Here is a 24622-nt window from a genome sequence, read left to right as displayed (position 1 = left end):
AAGGATAAAATAGGTCCGATTCTTTGTGTTATACGAACAAAAGTAGGTTTGATTATAGTCTTTATTAAACGATATTCCATTAGCAAATTTATTTTACTAATAAACTTCCATTATACTATCGTTTCGATGCTGTTAATACTGCATTCTAGGTTTAGTTTTACGCAATAAAAAAGATGTTTTTTTAAAGACGGGAATAAAATCTTCATTAAACAATACTCCTGTGATAAATTCATTTCATGAGTATTCATATATATCGATTAGTTGTACTCAGTACAATTAATGCTGTACAAAGTTTACGAATTTTGATCGTTTTTCTTACCACTGGAATAACCTCTATCAGTCTTTTTCATCGGAGTGTATAAACGCTATTAACTACTAACTTAATTACATTAATTAGATAATCTAATTAAGCTTATAAAAATCAATTTAAATTAAATCTAATTTTCCGAAACGTCAAAATATAAATTTTGTTTATTTGTACAAACGCATGTCCGTTTCTTGCACCGGTTTCTACGATTGTGCAAACGCATGTCCGTTTCGTATACCGGTCCCGCAATTATTACATCTGTGCACGTCGTCAAAAGGAATCATTGCATGTTGCACCGCAATTACAATCACTGTTAATAGTGCGCTGCAACACATCGTCGCGGTATACGTCACCTCATACAACAATTTTGGCAAGTACACCGACAACACAAATAAATGGTTACGCTGGAAGATGGTAAGGTACATGTAGAAAACAGTCGTCAGCAACCTCCACGCGATGTAACGCTTATTTGTATGTACAATCCTCTCAATGTTTGTGCAGCTGTAAAGATATAAATCGATTTTCTCGTTAATAAAGAGTGTACCAATTTAATCAATCGCAATACAATAATTGTAGAATTCGCGGAGTACTTGCAGATATATCTCATTCATCTGCCGATAGTAAATGAGCAGGAAGTAAGCCAGGACAGGCGCGGAATAAGTATTGATGATTAAATACACAGCGGTAACAAAAGGCATGTAAGATTGTAGACCGACATATCCTGCCGCGACGTTTACACTCGCAAGGCTATTAGAGTTTCCCTAAAATATCAATGCACAGTACGAAATAAGTAATCAACTTTGTCCTTAACAATCTTAATGAATTATACTATTTATTAGACTAATCATAATAAAAAAGATTTTGTATCGTTTCTCGCTGAGAAAACTTTATAAGAATTTGAAATTAGATAAATCTTTATTTTTTTATACTATAAGCATATTTAAATACGAAGTATATTAACTTCAGAATATTTAAATCTCCAACGAAATTTTATAGAAATTTAACTAATAGAAAAACAATTCCGGTAAATTTAAATAATATAATACTGTAAAAAAGCAATGCTTTCACACATACATAAATTTCACTAAGAATTATCCAAAATAAAGAAAAGATTTGATCAAAGATAAAATATTTTCCTCAAGATTTCTCTTATTCTATTCATACGCATTAATAAACATCAAGGATTTCAAAGTGTCAAATATTTACCTGATAGAAATAAAATACATTGCCCAGCCAATAATGTAAGAAAACTCCACGATCAAGCGAATTGTTTTCTCTCAATACAGTGTCAATTATTAAGCTTACAATGATCTGCATCGGCAACAGGATCACATTATACGGTTGGTGCAACATCGCCGAGATCATCACCCATATATTTATGATAAAGAACAGAATCGCATCCGTAAAATAATTGCTATCATCCTTAATTATCCTTATCACTCGGTATCCATAGTTTGTTATCAGAGATATCACTATTATTACCCAAAATATTTGTACTTCATATATTCCACTGCAACAAACGCAAAAATTTGCTTCTTAATGTGTGATTCACTCGTATAATCGCTTTAATGAACGATTAAATTGATATTTACGTGTAGTGTAAATATAATACAATTTACCTTGAGGAATACAATGGAATTTTCACGACTGCATCGTTGGACATATGGCGAAGATATATACATACCGCGATAGCTGTATTCCGAAACAACGATTGCTGCTTGTATTCTTCTTCTTCAAATTTATAAGCAATCCAGATTAGAAGAGCGAATGCTGAAAATAAATGTCACAAACTATTGATTCAAATTTTGTAAAAGATCTCTGTCCATATCAAAGGAACAATTCATTTCCTAGTTGCTTATAATTAAAAAAATCTATCTGTACTTCAATATTTAAAAAGATTAAAACTTTCATCAGCATTTAGACATTTTACCAGTTAAAAGTAGGAGTGTCATGCCGATTTTACTATCGTCCTCCTTCAACCACCGAGCTATGTCAGGCAGATGGGCCCACTTGTTGCCTGTGCGGTTTAGCTTTCGCAGAAATATGTGTCCCAAAAACAGCAATAACAGCATAGCGCAATGTTTTACGTAATATTCGATTGATTGCACTATATTACTGTTATATACCATACTATTAGATGGCGAAGAGATTCAGCTGTGTCGCTACAGATAATTCAAATCTGACTTGAATTTTATCATTCTATTTTTTATAAATTTATATAATAATAAATTGATAAGCGAATGATTACATTTTTCTTATTTATCTAAAATTAATAGATAATAGAAGCACAATGTGATCTCTCGAAATATATTTAAAGAAGTACATGTAATTAATGTATCAATTTCTGTTTGACTGACACGTGAAATGTGGTAAAATATACATAATACAATCTCTGAAAAATTTAGAGAGAGAGAGAGAGAGAGAGAGAGAAATTATATGCTGATTTTTTTGTGAACAAATAATATTTTCAATGTCAGATTTGATCTACTATTATATCAGGAGGAAAAATTCTACTCACTTTCGATGATGCATCATTAATGCAAGCAATTTCGTAAAATATTTATAGACAAGATATGCGATTAAAGTAGACCAGAAAAAGTGCCATGTCTGATGTTCTTCCTCGATGTAACTGCTACCGCAGAAGCTTATTATATGCATCACCGTACTAATTTCTAACATTTTGTATATCTTTAGTTCCAGCGTAACCTACATTAAAAATTGAAAATTAAAAATATCACAATGGAGATATATTTTGAAAAACAAGAAAAAAAATGCGAGTTCAAAAATTACTAAAATATAGCAGGAATTTTATCTATAGGAAACAATAATTATAATAGCAATTATTATATTATAATATTAGCATAAAAATAATTTAGGGTATATTTGTAAAATATTTATTACTAGAGTATTCTTATTTAATTTATATACATTAAATAAATCTATAATTATTTATTGCAACAAATATTTTCAATGTTTAAATTAATATTTTTTATTATCTAATACTGGAAATTAAATAAATATTGGTTCTCACATTTTTCTGGTCGTTATATAAAAGATTACAGTTAATATATAAAACGCCGATGATTAGTAGGAACAACATAGTTTTGAGTATACTCGTCGGATAGAAAGAAGTTGTGTCTCCAAAACTGTAAAGATCATACAATCCTAAGCACAGACAAAATCCCACCAAAAAAAAAGATGGAGTCTTTTTACGCCAAACTGCAGTTTCTACATAAAACGCGATGAAAACTACCTGAAAGAAGATGTAAAGTAAAATTATCTTCAAATTCCTTAAGTTAAAGTAAAGGATACTAATTACAGAGTTACACATATCTCAAAATTTACTTAATAAGATTATCTCTTTTTCTAGTGAAAAGAAATCAAAAAGATAATCTTTCTTATTCTTATTCTTTCTTATTCTTCAATTCATAAAATTAGAATTTTTCAAAGCTTCCATATACTTTTGATTTTTTTTTTAGAAAATTTTTAATTTTTATATGAATTACAACACTTTTTAAGTGCTGAAAAAAATCTAGATCTTAAAATTGCTTATATATATGAATTCTGTAATATTCTAAGATTCCTCATTTTATAATCTCCGAATTTGAAAAAAAATTTATAAAATCTGAAATTAATTTTTTTACAAATATTCATAAATTTTATACATATATAAAAAATTAATAATATATTTAATATTATAAGAAATTATAAGAGCTTTTTTTACCAGGATTCACTTTGATTTAAATCCTCTTTAAACATAATTTCTTAAATACTAATTGGATCTTTCTAAATTATCTGTTTTGCTTACTTGCAACATGACGATCAAGGCAACAATTATCAGACGAAAGTCATAATTGACTATATGGTTAGTTACAAGGTTCTTCATCGCATTAAGAACCGCGTGATAAGACAAAGCAATATTTTCAATGTTTCGATCACGCTGTGTTTCGTTTGAGTTCAACCAATCAAGGTGCAGATCCGCGGCATCCAAATATTTCTGGTACGTATCTGAAAAATATTAAATTTGCCTTATGATCGCTAATTCGAAATTTCGGAATACTGTGAGGATATATCAAGAGATGATAAAAGATGCTACTTGTAGAAGAAAATATAAATAAAACGCACCCCGATGTATAAATAAAGATAATAGTATTGAAGTAATGTATAAGTAGTAGTTCGTTTTAATTCATTATCGCTTTAAAGTTTCAATGAGATGCAATGATTTCTTGTTATTGCAATAATAACAAAAAAATGTAGTCATTTAGCAGAGCATCTCTTTATTTCTTTAAAGAAGCTTATTAATTATTTGATGTCAGATTGCAGATTTTTAATCAACATTTCTTTTTGAGGCTTCATGCGAGAATCTTGAAGCCCAAAAGAAAATTCCAGCATTCCTAAACCCCTTCTTTTTAATAAAAAAAAAGAGATTAAATAGTTTCTGAATAGTTTCAGATAAATTGTTTCGAATGTAATACAATTACGTCCTCTTATTAATAACAATTAAAACCTAGAAGGATTCTGCTAGTGCCTTAATGGACACCTCACAATTTAAGCTTTTTCTTTTATTGTTAAACTTCGGAGTTTCTGAAGAGGAACGAAACACAAAATGAAAATAAACGAAACACAGAACGAAAATAAACGAAACAAAAATAGGTAGAAATTAATTTACGTATGTCAAATTATTTCTGATACATAAGGACAAATATGTCCTGATATTTATTTGTCTTTATACAAAATTGAAAAAATTAACTTACAAAAGAAATACTTGTTTTCTTTGTTATACCATGGAAGAACATGTGATATAAAGAATATTTTTTAGATTGTAGTCTTTTATGTACAGCAAAAAATTAAGCTTATCTCGGTCGAGCTAAAAAATAGCTGGACATTACGAACTAGCTGCGACTGAGCTCTCCTAATTGATGTTGCTAAAGGCAAAATTGACCTGCCCAAGACCTAGGTAAGCCGTAAAGTTAGATGCCTCAAGTTTCTTGAAATCCGATTCAGGCACCCCGAGAAACACACTTCTTCCATCCTCGAAAGCTCCCAAGTTCTCGGCAAATATTTGCCAATTTACCGTATTAAGATCCGGATTTTGTCGATTCAATCGCTTCAGCACGGTCTCGGAGGACTCGAGTGGACCCGGAATCCATACGCAAGCCCGAAAATACTTCTGCAGCTCATTGTAAATGATTATCTTGAGTTTGGCCTCCGACCACGGCGAAATGTTGTCGATCTGCGTTGAAAGCCAGTAAAGCGATGACTGATCGACACATTTGATTACTATAGCGCCAAATTTGATATATGAATCATGAAATTTGGGAATAAACCCATCGACAATCTTGTCAATTTCCTTCGAGATAGCACCTCGGAACAGTGTTAAGTGTTTTAGACTCAAAGGCATATTGTTCGTCGACACTATCGCCCTGATTAAGTGATGGTTAATCACTTCGATTCTCTTGTCAAATGTCTTTTGCTTCTTAGTGATCTCGCTATTCGACACAGAGTTGTCGATGGAACTTTGCGGACGCTTGACGCCGGTAGATATGCTCATCGTTGCCTGTGGCGTCATCGAGGGTATGTTGTTCGTCGACACTATCGCTCTGGTTAGATTATGATTAACCATTTCGATTTTATTATCAGATATTTTTTGTTTACTGGTGATTTCGCTATTCGACATAAAACTGATGGAACTTTGCGGACGCTTGACATCGGTGAATGTGCTCGTCGTTGCCTGTGGCACCGTCGAGGACGACGTTGAAAAATTAAAGGCAAAGTTACGTAGATAGTAATTCTGTTTTTTTCGTCTTTTTCGCGAACGGGATGAAGTGTTGCTTCTCGGTACCACGGCATTCGATTGATTTGTGGTGAATGCAGTATTACTGTAGGCCATAAAGTGAGTGACTGGTGTGCGTGAAATCTTCTGCGAGTCTTCTACCTTCGTTTTCATATTAATTTCTTGATTAAAATTAAATTTCTCCATTTGAATCCCACGAGCAGCTAGGGAATATATACGGTCCGCCCACGCAGAGCCCCGCATGCATGGGTAAAGCTGTGTACTGCCGGGGTGGCGCCCGGTTCCCCGGAGGCATCGTTAACGGCACTGCTCTCCCAGTACCACGCAGCCCTCGTCACGATAGCTCACGACTTGGCTTGGAAAGCTGGTCCGCGGCGACAGTTTTTACCTCGTCGGCTATGACTGCCGCTAACCAGACAACTCCACATTGTCTGGTCATCCTCCTATCCGCCACCCGGAGACGCGCTCGATAGATAGCTCAACCCACGAGGTGATATCAGTTATTACAATAAGATGTATGTGCAAAGAAAGAAGTAGTATGTAGATCTCATCCAGCTTAGATCCTTTGAAAAATATTCTTTGTTAATATATATTTTTTAAGATACAAGAAAGAAAATTCTTTGAAAATAAGTTGTTTTATTTTGCATCTTTATTATTTAATTATGAGGTCCTTCCTTGCTGGTCAATTTTATTTTTTAATATATCTGTATAAAATAAATAAAATAATTTCGGAGACTTTTTGAAGATGTGCCCTCATACGCTTCTAGATATATTTGTGAATTGTAAGTTTTTGAATCTTAAAAACTTAAATTTGATTTTTTGTATCATTAAATTTATTTCTCTTTCCTCGACTTCTAAATTTCTATAATCCTGAATTTCTTATCTTCTCTCTACCTAAATATCTAAATATCCTTAATATTTTACGAATAATTTTTAAGAGTCAAATGCTTACATTCAATTTGATCCTCGCGAAAGGCGAATTTCTGGAAATGGTCAAACACCTGTCTCGAGTTGTAATTGAGGAGGAAGAGCCGCTGAGCGTCTTGGAGATCGTAGATGCGATCCAGAAATACGGAGCCAAGATTTGTAGAAGGAATGGGTAGTCCGAGGGCGGCTGATAATGTCACCGCAACATCGAGTTGCTGGATCTCCATCGGAGATCTCAATTCAGAGTCTTCCTGATATGCACAGACAGTTCCTCCTATCGTAATAAGCGGCACTGTTGTTTCTTCCGGCGTCGAGCCGCCGTGGCCGCCAGAGTCTTTCATCCCATGATCACCGCAGACGATGAAAAGTGTAGATTCTCCATCGCCATTCTAAAAATGAGCAAATAAATAAGTGATAGAATTTTATTATGTTATAAATAAAATAATACTGATATTAAATAACTTCTAAATAATATAAATTTTTTACATACTATATTCAGACAAAAAGAAAAAGATTACAAAGCAAGGATTAAGATAATTTTTCAAATACTAACCCAATCCCAAACTTTATGGGCTATTTGAGCGACAATTTTATCCATTTCTTGTAATTTAGGTTTGATTGACGGACCAAACGGACCTTCGACATGACCAATGTGATCTAGTCCGAGATAATGAAGAACCATCACATCCCAATCGTCATTACTCAACTCGTTTCGTATATGTCGAGTCACATTATTATCTACCTGTTTAAAATTTAACAAACAGTCAGTCTCCTAAGAATAATCTTATTATGAATAAGATAATAGCTTATCACATAACTTATTATCTGTTCCACTTATATTGAAAATCTTAAATATTTCATTTATTTTTAATAATACAAAACAATGCTTTAGGTAAAAATGGAACGGTTTCAAGCGTATTTTGATCACATTCTTTTTTTTCTAGGTGGAGGCAACAAAAAGATATGACAGTTTGTCACTTTATTTAAATTATATTATTTTTTAAATATAATTCCTCTAATTATTCTACACATAAAAGTATTTTATACTTTTTTAATTTAAAATTTTCAATTTAAGTGGACCACTCTGTATAATACATTAATTACCTCTGTAAAATCTGTAACAAAAAACGAAGTAGTACCATCGTGACGATCAAATATATTAGGAAATAGAGAGAGCCAAGTTTCGTCCCCATAAAATATTAATTTGTGTCCATGTGCCTTCGCTTGAAACAACAAATTGTCGCTGTGCAAAGGTTTACTCCCAAAGTTCAGTATTACATCTACAAAGTTTGGCACTGTACCAGTCATCATGGCCTAATAAATAAAAATTCTTACAAAGTGACTTCTTAGCATAGAATACTTTCGAATAAATTATTAACAAAATTGCAGCTTCACTTTTATTCTAGGCATCGTCACTGTTGGTGCCTGCAATATAGCTCGTAACAAGCATCCGCGATCGTTTGTCAGGATATCACTCGTCAACGGCATGGCGACTTTTCCTATTGGACCCGCGACAAAGTCCCACCTTAACCCGTCGATCACCATGAATATTAATCTTTTTATCAACGGTCTGTATAACAGATCTGTCTTTATTCTGAAAACAACACACACAACGATAAATATTTTGAAATAAAGTATCAATGTACTCAAGATATAAATATATAAATAATTATTAAATAAGACTCTCTGTCTCAAACTTGAATATAGTTTTCAATTTCCTTAATGTATTAATTAAACCAAAAATATATTACTCTGCAGAAGTATTGATATTAATATATTAAGATATTAAGTAAATTATATTTATTATTTATTAATGCAATTATCAATTATATGTATATTTGTTCTTTACATTTTGTAAGTCCTTTTCAGCCCTGATAGAAATTTTTCTCAGAATTTTTATACGAATTCGAACATTTCGCAAATACCGAGAAAATCTATATTTTTTCTTAGAATATTTTTCATATACGTGAATTTTGAAATATTCCAAAATTTCTTATTCTGTATTTTTTATTCTATAAAATATCTCATGATTCATTTAATCAGAAATTATCCCTGGTGGAAAAATGTTGCTGACATTATTTCACGTTTTGGAACATTTTTCAACAAAATTTCAGTATTTCAAATAAATTATTCCACGTTTTGGAACACTTTTTAACAAAATTTCAGCATTTCAAAAAAATTTCAATTTAATTTCAACGATTTTTAGCTGAAAAATTCATTTTTGACAAAATTTTCAGACAAATTTCAGCAAGAATTTCAGAGAAATTTCGATTGGATTTCATTGATTTTTCAGTATGTTAGCTGAAAAATTCACTTTCAGTGAAGTTTCAGCAAATTTTCAGCAATTTCGCTGAAATGTTCCAAAACGTAGAATAATTTCAACGAAACTTTTTCACCAGGGATAAAATGAAAAATCTTAGAATATTTCAGAATTCACATATATAAAGAATTCTAGAGAAAATGTATATTTTTCCCAGTACTTTTGAAGTGTTCCAACTCATATAAAATATATCTCCGAAATTTTCTAAGTTAGAAAATTGTTCAAAAATTCTGAAACAAAAATGCTGATAAATTACATGAAGGATTCTGAGAAAAATTTCCACCAAGAAGATGAAGATAATATAAATACCTTCGACCTAGCAAAGGTCGAAGCTATTTATCTCATACGACACACAGTTTCTTCTTCTACTTTTTATTTTCTCATTAAATACTGATTGTATCACATTTCCCCTAATAAAATTAAACTAATTTTCAAAGATAAAATCTAATCTCTCTTTTTTCCCCTGCACGAGTTTAATGGTTAACTTACCTCAAGTTACCGACGTATTTCGGGATATTCGAGTCCGAGGCGATCTCATTGTCATAATGAGCACCGGAGAAAAAGCCGCACAGGAACAAAGTAATAAAGATCAGTGCGATCAGCGATATGTAGAACAACAACAAATTATCTCTGGATAATTTTCGGAAGTCATGATACTCCCTCGCGCGCAATGCACAGCGCTCCATAACTTTGGCAAGTGCCGGATATCGAACCACATCGAATGATACCAGTACGTATATCGAAATTCGACTCTCGCAATAGCGATATTCGATCTCTCGATCAATTCCTCCGCGAAGGATTTAAAAATTTTCTGCCATTCTACATGCCTGGAATAATATCAAGGAAATTAAAAAATTTTGCATATCAATTTTGTACAACAGAATTTTCTTTAAATTGATTAAATTAAAAAATCGCCAGCATTACATCATTGTAACACTGATAATTCTTTTTACATCATACTTTTTACATAAGTAATTTAAGAAAAAGCTCACAATACGTGTACCTATACGTAAAACGAATGTGACAATAAATGAAATATAAATACAATCAACGAAAGAATCAACTTAAATAAACAGTTAAATAAATATAAAGTATAATTTAAACGCTTAATTGTTATGTTTTAAAACAATGACAAAATAAACCGTAGTATACAAGCATAAAAATAGATGACTAATTTTATTAAAATTGAAGTTATTCACATATACTAACTATATTAACTAAGTTAAATAAATAATAAAAATTCTCTTGGCAATATAGTTTAAAAGTGCTTATTGGCGTCATTATATTGATTATCAAATTAATTTGTGATATTATTATTCTAATTTCAGTTTAAAAGTGCGTTTATTCAAGACGAACTGCATTTGAGCGCAGTTTAATGAACTGGAAAATGTATATAAATTCAGAAAGTTTTATTAAGCGCTAATATATTCTGTATTTCTGATATTCTTATATATAGATTTAATAATTACATAACAATACTAAAACTGCATTTCTCGCGCTGTTATAAAATCAATTAAAAGAAATTGATTTGCGCAAAACAAAGAGAGACATTTATTTTTTGTAATTAGTGTACAATTTTTAACTTAAACTAATTAATAAGTATAAGTTTATTTTTTATTCCTGCCTTATAAACTACATTAGATTTTTCTTTTTCATCAAATATCATACATGTATGTGAGTATTTATTTACTTTAAGTTTCAAAAGTATACTAGTTCATCTGTGTACTATTAAAGGATCAAATTCAAATCAGTTCGTTGAGTTAAACAATATTTTGTTATTTTTAACTTCTAAGTATGTCGAACTATATTACTTTAATAAAAACATATAATATTTGAAAAAAACAATCAGATCTAATTATCAATCTTTTTATATTAATTTTAAAGTACTTAATTTTAAAATAAAGTGTTCATATTAACGTAAAATCGTAGTAAATAGTAAATTAAATTTGAATCAAATTAATACATTCCTTGAGTTAAATTATTCACCTCCTTGTTGTTGTTTTAGTAAAATTAACGACATAATAAATAGGAACAATGGCGATTTATAGGAATTATGATTAAAAATAATTCAAATTGGATATATAATTTGACATTATAAATTTAATAGTATAAAAAACACAGATCTTACTCACTATATTATATTTAAAATGTTGCGAAAGCGGGAAGGAAAATAGTGCAGAGCAGTGCAGCAATAAAAAACAAACTATAGCCGATATTTAGTAGATTATCGTATTTGAGACTGTCTTAAGTACAGTCTTAAGATGTATAAGCCAATCAGAGAGCTGTATTAATGTCTTAGGACTATATGAATATCGTACCTACACTGAGAAGATTTTTCCCTCGGAAATCGCACGTGAGGGAGTGTGATTTCCATACGTGCGACGGGAACTTCCCGCTGGCGGCCACAAGCTCGGAAACGAGTCACCACCGATCAATAAGTAGAGGTGGACTGTTGTGTATGTCGGCGCTACGTAGCGCTCCGCTGGCTTAGCGGGGCTCATTCGCGAGACGTTCGCGCGTGGATCATGCCCCGGTAATTTCCCCGCTGTCCCCGAAACACCGTGTGCGTCCGCGGCTCCTCGTCCGTCGGAAATTAAGTGAGTGCCACGATCCAGCGCGAACTCGCGTTCACGATCTCTTCCTCTTGGCTTCCTCTCGACTCGACACGTCGCGGCTTCTCGAACGTTTCCGAGGGTGCTTTCGGGTTCCTCGTTCACCTTGGATCCGTGAACTTCATTTCAGACATCGAATTCGATTGTTTCTTTTCTGCGTTATCCTTTGGCATTGACCTCTGCATATCTGTAAACAGACGTAAATGTCTGAGCGTCTTTCGGTTTCCTTACAGAAATTTAAATTTACTAAAAGGTGGCTGCTTTCAATACTTTTAATACTCAAAACGTGTAATTAATCACTCAAAACTTTTAGTACATAAAATAAGTAATTTCCAGTATTAAATTAGATTTCTGTAAGGGTCCTCTCTCCTTTCCATATTCAATTTTTGAAATTATAATTTTTCATTAAATTGTTAAATAAAAACAAAAATTACCACAAAAAATCGTATTCTTTTTAATTCTCAACACTTACAAAATTCCAATTTAATACCAGTTAATTTAATATTAAGATAGTGATTAATTACTTATTTTGAACATTAAAAGCACTATTATAATGAGTAATTAATCACTACCTCTTAATATTAAATTTTTGTGAGGAAAGTTCAAGCAGTAATTAATTAATTTTAATTAATTTAAGCCATTAACGACCAACGTCTTGAGGCAAATATTTAACTATAAATTCCCTTTCTTGGAAACACAATTAATATTCCTTTTCCTCAAACATTAAATCAATAGCTATTTAATCATTTCCGTATTCATCCAGAAAAGCGTAAATCGTATGAGCTTTAATTGAAATTCTTCATTTAACTGAAATTGTAATCTTTATTGGAGCGATATGTCAGTCCATATGGTAAACACGTCAGCTGCTAATTAAAAAATTATTTACGGCGATTTATATTCCTTTTTTTCGCAAGCCTTTTATTTCATGCTTGTGAAACATTCGCGAATTAAATGGACCGAATAATTTTAGCGGCAATGGCATCGCTGGAGGACAGCTGGAAGGAAGCTACGGAGGGCTTGGACGCCGCGGTCTGCGACTCCTGGTTCACGCGCCTGCAGGAAGTCTACTCGGAGGAAAAACGCACGTACCACAATCTGGACTCGCTCAGAGAGAAGCTGAATCACTACTACGAAATCAAAAACAATCTCAAAAACCCGCGAGCTGTTCTGCTCGCCATATTCTTTCAAAAGTGAGCGCAGTGGCTGAATGCAACGATAAAAAGAAATTTAGCAGCATGCACGATGGTGTTACTTATCGTATTCAGTATTTTATTATTTAATTGAATTATTGTATTACATTGTCGCTCTTTCATCTATAGCGACTGACTTAAATGTCCTGTTGCAGCTTCGAGTACGATCCTAAAGCTTTAGTCTTTAGCGAAGACAAAAATCTCGAGCACTTCAATGCTTTTGCAGACGAGGCCGAAATTCCGTCGGTGAGTAAACAGCCTGAATTTTTGTTGGTTAATTTTTTACAAGTTTTAATCTACAGCGTAATCATCATCATAAAATATTGAAAAATAGAACCAATTAAAATAAAAAGAATTTTAATTATAATCGTTTTAAGATTTAATTGTTAATATTTTAGAGCCGAATAAAGATGACGTAAAAGAAATAAAGACTCATCATGAAATTTTAATATAAATTATACACAAAGAAATAGTTAAAATATTAAAAACTAGAATAAAAGAAATAATTTTAATTATATAGCTTTTGTGAGATTTTGTCAGTGGAATGAAATAGAGATGAGACAAAAAAAATGAACGCCTATCATGAAATTATAGTACCTATAGATTATTTCATAAGCAAAAAAGGAGTGTCAAAATGCTAAAAAAGGTGAATACCCAAGATCCGTCGATAACATTCACGAAAGTGATCCGAGTAATGTAATCTTCCAGGACGCGGAGCTCAGGGAAGAGACTTGTGCTTTGCTCAAAGTAGCGGCGACCCACAGCACCGAGGCACATAAGGTGGGCGGTGCCTTCGGCAGTGAAGACGCACACTACTTCCTGGACCTGGACATGGCGGTACTCGGCTCCTCTCCGGAAAGTTACGCCGAGTACAGGGAGCGAATACGTGGGGAATATTCTTTCCTCAGCGAGCCCATGTACACGGCTCTACGGCTAAAAGTGAGTAACCCCGTTCGACCCTGCAATGTGATTTCTCGATGAACTTAAAAAACAATACGAAAACTGTCCAAGTATAATAATAATTATTATTATAACAACAATACTTTCAATTATTATAATAATTGGAAAATACTTTAACCTGCTTTTACAAAGTGTTAATAATTCAACGAAACAAGCTTTAATAATCTCAGAATAATAATTATTATAATTATTGTACTAATTAAATAATTAGTATAATAAATTGTAATATAACAATTAAATAATTACTGTATTCAGAAATTAATTATTAAAGCTTATTCCGTTGGATTCCGTAAAAGAAGACTCGAGTATTCTTCAAAATTATCTAGAAGATATTATCTAAAAGAAGTTTCTTAGTCTTTGAAGAGAAGCAAGTACGTTAATCGAGGACAGAATTATACATTTTTCTTTTTTTTTAAACCTTTAGATATTATTTGTAGAAAAATAAATTTAGCGCAAATAAGATGATTTATTCTCGTGTTATTATTTCGCGTTCCTGCATCTTTCAGGTGTTGCAGAACTTCCTGCAGATTCCGAACATCTTCGCCACCGTGGAGTTTCGCGACAAGCTGGAGGAGCAGGCACGCCAGAACATTCAAGCGGAAGTGGAGATGCTGTCTTAGAGCTTCATCGCTTTGCTTCACATAGGCTGCTTTCCTTTTAGAGAACACACTCGACACAAGCGTCGTTCTATTCTCCTTGGCATTAAATGAATGACAATGATAGAACGATATTTAATTGTGTTGACTGTGTCGCTCAAAAAGAAAGCAGTAGGTACGTCATAATCTCGAGGGTTCGCGCTTTACGCGCTCGACACCCTCGAGGACGATCCAGCAGCCGCCCTTACCGGAAACTCTCATCAAAAGGCCAACGGTGCAAAAAGTTTTAGACGCCTACCTCACGAGGATGCATCCATCGCCGGTTCTGCAGAAACGCGAAAGAATTATTGAATGCAAATCTTTTCGGACCGAGGCAGAAGTAGGATATTAAAATTGTTCGCTTTTAAGTTTTTAAGAGCTTATGTGATCATTTACGCACAATTGTTAAACACTGCGTTCTGCGTAAACATTTCCAGTTTATTTATCGGAAATCTTAGGTACTTCAATCTAACAAGTAAATTTACTTGAAGATTGACGACGTTTTAATTAACGAATACTTGCAATTGCAAGTAATTTTATAAGTATTCACGTAATGTAGGCGAAAGAAAGATGATTACAAAGATTATAGATTATAATTAATGAATGAATAAGTAATGAATATATGTACATACGTGTATTATTTCTAAAGCTAGTGATATTTTAGTTCAATAATTATTCGAAACTGTGTCTTTCTCTTGTGATCTTGCACGTTGAAATTTGGAAAATAACGACCGGTTCGTCGTGTCACTTTAGGATTTGTGAATGGAATTGACGTATCGATAAATGTAATACCAGTATATTTTAGAGAGCGTATTTTCACCGCACTATTATAAGCGATAACGGATCAAAAAATGGCGTAAAATCAAAAGGAACGCTTCACACGATCCTCTAGAATGTATTTTCATGTTTGCGTCCTTGAGGATCGATCTCTCGAAACGATGGAACGTTATTAGAGTTCGTTGGAAATGTCTGTAAATCTATGGAGGTTTCAAGAGAATCCGAGAAGCTTTTCACATCGCGTCCACAAATCCTTTTTGAAGCAAGCTTATATATATTCCCGCGACTTTGGCAACGCATTTCTGGCATGCATTTTACGCAAAAATTTTGAGATGTTAGTAGGAAGAAAAGGAATTGTTAAACGATAATGAAAACGCGACGTTTTCCGAGGCTCGTGATCGAGAAAATTGCGCTGGTGGAAATATATTACAAATATTAAATATAATGTACAATTAAATAAAGACAATTATTAAATACGTCTGTCTGTAATGTAACATTGTATCCTTATAATAAAATATAAAGTTATTCACGAAATCGTGCGTAATAAAATGATTAAGAAGTTCTATAAAAGAAAGTAGAGAAAAAAACAATTTTCGAAAAATTTCACATTTTCAAAAGAACATATTTCTTACAAAATATATTTTTAAATAAGTGACTTTTTATATACTTTTCAATGATTTTAAATAAGTTTTTAAATAAATTTTGAACTTTTTGTAAATGCAATTGATTAATTATGTAATTTAGGAATTGTATAATATTCTTGCATTCCTCGTATTTTTTTTTTACTTATTTATTTCTACAGTGATGAACAAATCTGACCTAATTTTATTTTCTCAGGTTGTGTTTAAGCTTCTTTCATAAAATTTCTCTTAACTTATGCACAAATATTTATTCTTGCCTCCATCGATCGATTTTCGCAGCGTTTCTAAGTAAAACTGTCGTTTACCTTAGATACGTGCGTCCTTGCAAGGATTAGTTAACCAGAAAATTGTTGCAGAAGAGTGGGAGAATCTTTACAAACTACTTAAGATCTATTCTGATCGATTTATCATCGGAAATCGACATTATGCCATTCCAACTCGAAACGAGTGAAAAAACTTGCGACGACAATGAGGTAAAAACTTCGATACGAAATGTTTCTTTCGAATCACGTAGCATCGGAATTCGCATCGATGCATCAGAATGCTAAGATCTTAGTTTGATAATAGTTCTCTAATAGATTTTGTATCAATATTTTTTATCTCGCGAATTATGTAATGACAATCCATAAAAGATTTAAAAATGTATGTAAATGTAAAACATAATTCCAACATAAATGATATAAAAATATATAAAACATAGATATTTCATAACATTATATATAATTATATAATTAAACATATATCTATATATAAATATATTATACTTATAAAATAACGATTAATTAAATAAAAATTAAACAAAAAATGATCAAAAGAAAGTTTTTAAAGTTGCAAATACATATTTGCAACAATATTAAGTAAATAATATCAATTTTATAGCTCGAAATTAAATGCAAATACAATAAAATTTGTAGAAAGGTCATCAGGCAGCAAACAATTAATTAGGTTAAAATTAAAATATCTATTTTAAATTTAACCTAATTAATTGTTTGTTGCCTGACTTTTCTACCAATGTTATTTAATATTAAAATATTAAACTTTTAGCATTATATATTAATAAAAAACTAGTTTTAAACTTTTCATGATAATTTAATAAATTAATTTTAATTTTATCCTAATTAATCGCTCGTTGTTTGACCTTTCTACCAATATTAAGTGAAAATGGACCGAAAAATGTTCAATATAAATAAATAAAAATCAAGGCGATATTCGATCAAAACGGTTCTTAGTACCTAATAATATTTTTTTGTGATAAAATTTTTAGTTTTCAGTGAAGCAAACTGCGCCAATTATTGTACATATTTGTCTGTTTTGAGACACAGTTTTAAACTGCAAAAGCAATAATTGCTTTGTCGCAGGCGCCGAAATATCAAAACAGTTATCACATGGAGCCGCAGAATCCGTTCAAGATCGATCTGGTGGACAAGATCGTGAAATCGGTGATGAACAATCGTTTGGACGAGATCGCATACGACGATGCGGAGGCCACAAAATTATGCGGCGACATTGCCGCGGAGATACGGCGGCGCGTGAAGAAACTTAACTTCGACAGGTGGGAGGAAACACAGACTTTCATTTTCGATGGTTTGAAGATAATATTCCTGGGGAAAGAGAATTCCACAAGCGTTTGATTTATAAGAATATGTGTATAACGAGTTTCTACCAGTATTATTAGGAGGAATTAATTTAAAGAAGATTTAAGAAAGACACATAATCAACACATAAATTGATTTAAAATTAACTTAAAATTAATTAGAAGATTAAAGGAAGATACATAATCAACATAAATTGATTTAAAATTAACATAATCGTTATTGAACGGAATAATTGAAGTATATTTATAAATGTGTGCGTGTGTGAGTGCTGAGAAACAGCTGGGGACATAATTTAAGAAACTGCGTCAGCACTGATTCTCCAACAAATTAAAAAGAATTGCTATATATTTTGAAGTTCTAGGTTTTAAACGAACAAAATATTGATAAAAAAGAAATTATTTAAAGATTTATAATGAAATAGCCAACAAATTCGTCAAGAATCACAGCTATCATTGATCAGTTTTATTAAATATTTAAATAATTTTCTCTAATTGTAAATCGTTTCTATTTATATTTCTTATCTAAGTTTTTATCTAACAATTTAAAAATGCACGAGATAGATATTAAGTTTCTGGATTCTATCTAGAATTTTTAATTATATTTGACTTGAGATAAATATTTAGCGATATCATAAATGTCCAACTAGACAATTTACATTTAAAAAACGTTTAAACAAAAACGTTAAATAGAAGTTATTAAATATACAATTACAAAAATGTCTCGCATAAAAATGATAATTTAAACTAGTAAAAAAAAGTTTAATAAACGTTACAAACATCTCATAAATGTTTTTACGTTTATTAAATAGTTTAAAAAAAGAATTAAATATTAAACATTTATTTTTCAGTTGACATAATTTCTAACGTTTATTTATAAATATTATATTTTGTATGTAACTATGTTGCTTGAATGATCACAAAAATTCTTCAAACGTTACAAAAAAATTCCTTCTCTTCCAGGCATAAAATTATTGTCACGGTTACAATAATCGAAAAAGCCAGTCAATCCGTAGAAACCACACTCGGCTTTCTGTGGGACAGCGAGAGAGACAAATACTCCGTTTTTTCCTTCGAGGGTCGTACTTTTCATGCTCAGTGCAGCGTCTTCGGTGTTTATTATGAATAATGTACCGCGAGTTTCGGGATTCATCAACGAATTCTCGATTACGGAAGAAAAAAAATTCATTATGCGAGTAGATAGCAAAGTGTCGCCTTCATAGAATTTTTCGCTCCGCAATTACACGAATAAATCACGCGCGACAACACGGAATAATCATTATTACTATACATAGAACTGGTTGCATTTATGCAAAGTCTCAGGGAGATGGTCCGCCAATAATATCGAGTTGAAAGCAACATTTTTGTCCAGTCCGTGTCTCTGTTCGTGTGAGAGTAGATAGTCGCTATTCTCTCTTAAGGAGGAAAATATTACTTCAGACTTCGTGATCTGGACAGGTGATATTTTAAGATAACACTCTATTTGAAAATTATTGATGATTATTGCAGTAGACGTTCCTACTTCAATTTTTTTTACTTTATTGATTCTTATATTAATTATTTATGTTTTGGATCTTGGAAACTAATCAGCTGTCATTTTCAAATGTATTCAGTTATTGAAAAAAAAAAAAAACAAAAATTGCGTTGAAAAAATAGAAAAGTCTACAATTTTTAATGGACATGAATAAAATTTAATAAAATGTTATATATAAACATTTTATTAAATTTTAAGTTTATTTTATTGATTAAAATATTCTAATAATCCCAATGATTGATATTGTCGAATTCTTTTTTACGAAAATTCGTAAAAAAATTTTTTTAACATGTCAGTTTTAATATTGCTGACAACCTTTTTGATAGCTATTAAATCTGACATAGTTTTTGGATAGCGTCTACAATTTTAGATAGTAATTAGCTTACTTGATTATTAACAAATTTCTCATCAATAAAACAAACTTATATACAAACATTTCATTATTACATATTTTATTTATAACAATAATAATATAAAGAAAATTAATTAAATTAAACCCATTAAAAATTGCAGACTTTTCTCCTTTCAGCGCAATTTTTTTTCAATTACTGAATACATTCGAAAATGACAGCTGATTAGTTTCAACACCTTATATGTTAAAATGAGATGTTACTTTCTCACATTAGATCTATTTGCTTGAAAGACTATCCCTATCGCTTTATTATTTCTAGAAAATGTGATTAAAGTCAGTCAACAGTTTCTTCTTTTCTAGTTTAAACAGCGAGGATTTGCAAGATGTGTGGAAAACTCTGCTTTTTTATTATCGTGATATGCCTGGCGGAAAGCGCAGTGTTAGGGAATCCTGTGAGTTGTCATTCCGAAAACAGGAGCTTTTATCCTTACACCGGCACTAAAACCCCGTATTCTTACGTTCATAATGATACCGGAGGAACTATGACTCTAACGAGTGAGTATTTATCGCCGTACAACAAGAGGAACTGACGAATAATCTCAAAGATTTTTTTCCAGACAGCACAGAATATTTATGATAAATTAAATTATTAATATGGCTCAATCAGAATAAATCAATAAATAAAAGAAGGGCTACGAGCCAGTTACAAATTGTAACTTACAATATAAAGAATATTTAATATTCGTACAAACGTTTCGACGCCGATCGGGTCATTTTCAATGTAAACACAAATAACATTACATAAGTCGGAGTATTCGGTCAGATTACAACATTATCAGATAACGTTGCCTGACATCGTCGAGGATACATGTGTTATCTCCAATTATCGTATCATGGCTTACTTTTACCTACATATGACTTAGTTAATTTTGTGTTTTTCTCTCAACGTCTGACTCACATCATTACGACTAATCAAGATTTTTATAAAAAAATAAGATGAGATCACTTTTACATCAGTCAAATGATGCTAATTTTACATATGGACTACAGACATCAAATATTAGGGAATACGGAAATAACCGATACGTTTTACTGGATACTGTAATCTGACCGAATACTTCGACAACTTATGTAATTAAAGCTTTATTTGAAATATTATTAAAATATAGACTAAATATTTTATGTAATATATAATATATGATAAATATAAATAAATATTTCTAATAAATATTTTTTACTTGGATTATAATGTTGTTTCATTAAGTATTTTTATAGAATTTACTATAACATTTACGATAAATATTTCATAATATTTATAATAAATGTTTATGTGATCTGTGCAATCTAAGACCACAAAAATTTACAAAATATTTAAAATAAATCTTATGAATATTTATAAATATTTTGTAAATATTGTGTGCTGTCTAGGTTAATGAATGCGGGATAAGGGACGTGTATATTCACTTATAAAACACAACTTACTGCAACGATACAATATTGTGTGTTGCTGGGCTACTTCATTAAAATTAAACGGACCTAATCGGAATTTTCAGACTGCGAACCTACGCAGATATGGATGCTGGTCAGACATGGGACGCGATATCCTGGCGAGTCTATAATCGCGCAGATCTTGAATCTCACGCACATTCGAGATCATATAATAATGAACAACGTATTCGAGACTTGTGAGTGAGAAGATCCTAAGGTTTCTATATTCTGACTGATAATCATTTGTTGTGTGTCCTTCGAATCGAATTAGAAGATAAAAAGATGCACTATTAGATAAAAGAGCAATGGAATCTTAATGAAAATGGATTGATTTACATTTTGACACAGATGAAAGTAAAATATAAAAACACGTTGTTTAGCTCAAGGGATAATAACCCCTCTTTTTAAAAATATTTTTTTCCCATAGGCGCATCTCAATACGAAAAAATGGATCTGAAAAATTGGAAGCCCTACCCCGAGCTGGTCCCAGGAAAGGGAAAGTACTTGGCAGTACAGGGTGAAAAAGATTTGGCGTCACTCGCCGAAAGAATCAGAGCCAAATTGCCGATATTGTTCGACTGGAACGTGACTAAGAGTTTCAAGGTAATAATTTGAGGAGTTCGATTTTTATTTTCTTTTTTCTTGTTAATATTATGATTGTCAAATACAATATAAAATATATAGTAGATTAATGTAAAATTAATTAATATAATAAATAAAATTAATAAATAATACAATAGTTCTTTAATAAAATATAATAAGTAAGACGTATTTTATATTTTATTAATATTATTATTATTTATATTATTAATTAATAGATCTTTTATCAATCTGACGTTTATATTCCAGTTTAAATCGACGGCTACGCAACGTACCATCGCCAGCATGAGATCCTTCGTAGAAAGAGCTTTTAACATTAGTTCCAAAAAAATATTACCAATGATAAACAACACTTCGCTGCATATGGTAATGTTAATAAATCGTAAAATGTACTTTTTATGAGAATACATAGTAAATGCAGTAACGATCCAGAGAATCGTTATTCGCATGACTGAAAGTTTCAATCAGCTTAGTAGAATAGTCTTTTTAAGAACACATCAGTATGTAAAATTAATGCAAATATCGGTGTAATTTATACTAATAATACGCTATAATCAACAACATGTCATTAAGAAACTATTAATCGACTGTGTATCGATTAAAAACCAATTTATTCCCAATAAGTTCGTGCTCCATTTTTCTTTTTATAATATACAATCGTTCATTAAAATATGATCATCTATCATTTATAATCCTTTATTGATGTAAAAGTATTGTAGGAAAAAAATAGATTTGTTTTAATGACATTATATCTTTTATTTTCATCTTCTAGATCGAATTGATGCACATACAGCAAAACATCACCATGCAGCATATTCCTCTTCCAGGAGGAGAAGCTTCCAGTAACACATCGATCAAGTTTGAAGTAGTGCCGATCGTCAATGACACTTTATTAAAGGTAATTAAAAAATCAAGACCCTCATCTTTTGTTAAAGTCCTTATTAGATACAATTTGTTTAAAAATTTTACTCATAATTTTACGCACAGCTTGCAATGTACGCGAGAAACGTCGGAAAGATTAGGAATACGTTCTCAATAAAACTATTAAGTTTTCTTTCTCTTCTCACGATACCTAAAACGCATCAAGAATGTTATAATAGGAAAGTACGCTACTAATATTTACTTCTTATGTTAATTACTTAAAATAGCTGTACGACAATTGTACATCCTGGAAGAGTAGGGGCATTAACAAGGAAGTGAAAGCGTTTATTAACGGCTTAGAAATGGCAAAAGTCTTGGGGGATGTCAGTCAGCGTTTGGGTCTTATGAACATCAGTAAAGGTGAACAATCATTCATCAAAAGATCAGTTATTTTTAATGTATTTTAGAAACAAAATTTAGAAAAAAATTTATTGTCGAGTTACAACGTCAAGAAAATCCTCAAAATCATGGTTTTTCCTCTTTGACGTTATTTTTTCCTTAAAATTGTAATGTGATCGTCAAATTTGAAAAACGGATTCGTGCTCAGCACTAAAAAACATGAAAGTTCGTTCAGATAATGATCCAAAAGTGCAAATTCGCAGGCTAGTGTTATCAAAAGCCAATCATCAGTTGCCAATTATTATCAATACAGTAATTTTTTATTATATATTGTAGTATAATAATTTCAGAGGATATATTTCTATTTTATGACTTGTGTCGCTTCGAGAGAACTTTGCACCTGGACAAACCGTCGCCTTGGTGCTATGTGTTCACCGACGAGGAGATGCGAGTTCTCGAGTACGAGGAAGATCTCTTTTATTACTACAACGGCGGTCCGGGAGAGGAAATTAACAGCCAGCTAGGGTGTTACCTCATCCGGGACATGGTCGATCATTTCACGTAAGTAAACTCCTCATACAACACAATTCTTCAAGAGATGTCCTAAGGATGTCCAGAATACATCCTATGGATATCCTCAGGGCATCACTTGGAGAACTGTGTTGTGTAGCTTCTTCGAAAGATTTGATTTCTTTTTGATATCTCTTTTTTTTTAACTAAAATCCTGCAGGAAATTGGAGGTGAATGACGACGAACCGAAGGGTGTGTTCTATTTTACACACTCGCAGATGATGATGCTGTTCCTCACCGCGATGAGAATTGTCCAAAACCCTATAGCGCTCACAGCCACAAACTTCCGAGACATGGATCATAGAAACTGGAGGATTTCTCAGTTAGTGCCATTTGCTGCGAATTTTGCGGCGGTTTTCCACAGGTAACAATCGCCAAGATACTTTACGATATTCGAATTGCATTGAGAAATTCAAAGAGAATTAAGAAAAGCAACCTTGATATGAAGAATTTCAATCCCCGCGCAAACAAAACAGTTCTTCTAGTTTTTAGTTCTTTCTTACAAAAAAAAAACACTTCCCTCCGATTTTAATAAATTTTGGATGTGTTAAATATAAAAAAAATACGTGTTTCTTATTTTTATTTATATTTTAACGTATCCAAAATTTGCTAAAATCAAAAGGAAATACTTGGTTGTTTTTTTTTGGCAGAATAATTTTTCTATCCATTTTTCTATCCATATTTCGTATATAGTATATTATTCACTATTATATATTTAAAATATATCTATTAGATGCAACTCGAGCGATGCTCCTTTTAAAGTCGTCTTCTACCTAAACGAGAATCCCTTGATCATCGAAGGCTGCGAAAACGAAGTCTGCGATTGGATGCAGCTGAAGAAAAAATTGGATGCTATCGCGACCAATTGCAGCATGGAAGTTTGTAAAAAAAAATTGTGAATTAACATAACTTTATCTTTCCAGTATTTTTTATGTAAAATATTAATGCTATAAAGCAAAATTAGAACGCAATTGAAAAGTTGTGACACGCTATGAAAGAAAGGACTATACGAGGGCAAATCAATAAGTACCCGTGTTAGTAATGAAGACGCAAGATTTTCACAA

The 24622-nt window shown here is 31.7% G+C and overlaps 5 protein-coding genes across 6 annotated transcripts; 3 read left to right on the top strand and 2 right to left on the bottom strand.

Annotated features, from left to right (window-relative positions):
• Window positions 1–442: 442 nt before the first annotated feature.
• PIG-G (phosphatidylinositol glycan anchor biosynthesis class G) lies at window positions 443–10090 on the bottom strand. Its single transcript, XM_018453443.1, has 13 exons — window positions 9838–10090; window positions 8424–8622; window positions 8133–8342; window positions 7582–7770; window positions 7054–7417; window positions 4116–4315; window positions 3339–3560; window positions 2826–3013; window positions 2238–2422; window positions 1927–2077; window positions 1514–1817; window positions 902–1068; window positions 443–808 (listed from the first exon to the last, which is right to left on the bottom strand). The coding sequence occupies exons 1-13, from the start codon at window positions 10032–10034 to the stop codon at window positions 511–513; spliced, it is 2874 nt and encodes a 957-aa protein (XP_018308945.1). The 5' UTR covers window positions 10035–10090; the 3' UTR covers window positions 443–510.
• Window positions 5035–6696, bottom strand: LOC108726061 (uncharacterized). The gene has a single exon (XM_018453431.1). It carries the CDS (start codon window positions 6342–6344, stop codon window positions 5220–5222), a length of 1125 nt encoding a protein of 374 aa, XP_018308933.1. The 5' UTR covers window positions 6345–6696; the 3' UTR covers window positions 5035–5219.
• Window positions 10091–11701: 1611 nt separating the features above from the next.
• LOC108725814 (uncharacterized) lies at window positions 11702–16046 on the top strand. Its single transcript, XM_018453053.1, has 5 exons — window positions 11702–11945; window positions 12931–13150; window positions 13306–13396; window positions 13859–14089; window positions 14617–16046. Exons 2-5 carry the CDS (start codon window positions 12936–12938, stop codon window positions 14728–14730), a joined length of 651 nt encoding a protein of 216 aa, XP_018308555.1. The 5' UTR covers window positions 11702–11945; window positions 12931–12935; the 3' UTR covers window positions 14731–16046.
• LOC108725775 (tctex1 domain-containing protein 1-A) lies at window positions 14827–18883 on the top strand. The gene is given in 4 exon segments (XM_018452999.1): window positions 14827–14847; window positions 14882–15085; window positions 17480–17715; window positions 18718–18883. Coding segments are annotated over 4 exon segments (627 nt in total).
• A 260-nt stretch (window positions 18884–19143) lies between these two features.
• Window positions 19144–24620, top strand: LOC108726041 (multiple inositol polyphosphate phosphatase 1-like). Of its 2 annotated transcripts, none has more exons than XM_018453402.1 (10): window positions 19144–19212; window positions 20010–20195; window positions 21194–21325; window positions 21556–21731; window positions 21978–22094; window positions 22501–22626; window positions 22877–23009; window positions 23339–23549; window positions 23719–23922; window positions 24292–24620. In XM_018453402.1, the coding sequence occupies exons 2-10, from the start codon at window positions 20024–20026 to the stop codon at window positions 24455–24457; spliced, it is 1437 nt and encodes a 478-aa protein (XP_018308904.1). In that variant the 5' UTR covers window positions 19144–19212; window positions 20010–20023; the 3' UTR covers window positions 24458–24620. The 2 variants fall into 2 exon arrangements, with proteins under 2 accessions (XP_018308904.1, XP_018308913.1); XM_018453411.1 differs by having other exon boundaries at window positions 19986–20195.
• Window positions 24621–24622: the final 2 nt, after the last annotated feature.

This window comes from Mycetomoellerius zeteki, unplaced genomic scaffold, assembly GCF_001594055.1.
Source record: "Mycetomoellerius zeteki isolate Tzet28-1 unplaced genomic scaffold, Tzet1.0 scaffold110, whole genome shotgun sequence".
NCBI lineage: Eukaryota > Metazoa > Arthropoda > Insecta > Hymenoptera > Formicidae > Mycetomoellerius > Mycetomoellerius zeteki.
Note: the sequence above shows the minus strand (reverse complement) of the source record. Positions and strands in the feature narration are given on the sequence as shown.

Bases quoted from the DNA above. Each gene is read 5' to 3' on its own strand.
- LOC108726061 (XM_018453431.1), bottom strand. From the start codon at position 6,344: ATGCGGGGCTCTGCGTGGGCGGACCGTATATATTCCCTAGCTGCTCGT.
- PIG-G (XM_018453443.1), bottom strand. From the start codon at position 10,034: ATGGAGCGCTGTGCATTGCGCGCGAGGGAGTATCATGACTTCCGAAAA. The intron at 7,418-7,581 runs GTTAGTATTTGA...GCTCATTTTTAG, and splicing joins CCCATAAAGTTTGGGATTGG to AATGGCGATGGAGAATCTAC. The intron at 1,818-1,926 runs GTAAATTGTATT...CGTTTGTTGCAG, and splicing joins ATTCCATTGTATTCCTCAAG to TGGAATATATGAAGTACAAA.
- LOC108725814 (XM_018453053.1), top strand. From the start codon at position 12,936: ATGGCATCGCTGGAGGACAGCTGGAAGGAAGCTACGGAGGGCTTGGAC. The intron at 13,151-13,305 runs GTGAGCGCAGTG...GTCCTGTTGCAG, and splicing joins CTCGCCATATTCTTTCAAAA to CTTCGAGTACGATCCTAAAG. The intron at 13,397-13,858 runs GTGAGTAAACAG...GTAATCTTCCAG, and splicing joins ACGAGGCCGAAATTCCGTCG to GACGCGGAGCTCAGGGAAGA.
- LOC108726041 (XM_018453402.1), top strand. From the start codon at position 20,024: ATGTGTGGAAAACTCTGCTTTTTTATTATCGTGATATGCCTGGCGGAA. The intron at 21,326-21,555 runs GTGAGTGAGAAG...TTTTTCCCATAG, and splicing joins GAACAACGTATTCGAGACTT to GCGCATCTCAATACGAAAAA. The intron at 23,010-23,338 runs GTGAACAATCAT...TAATAATTTCAG, and splicing joins TCTTATGAACATCAGTAAAG to AGGATATATTTCTATTTTAT.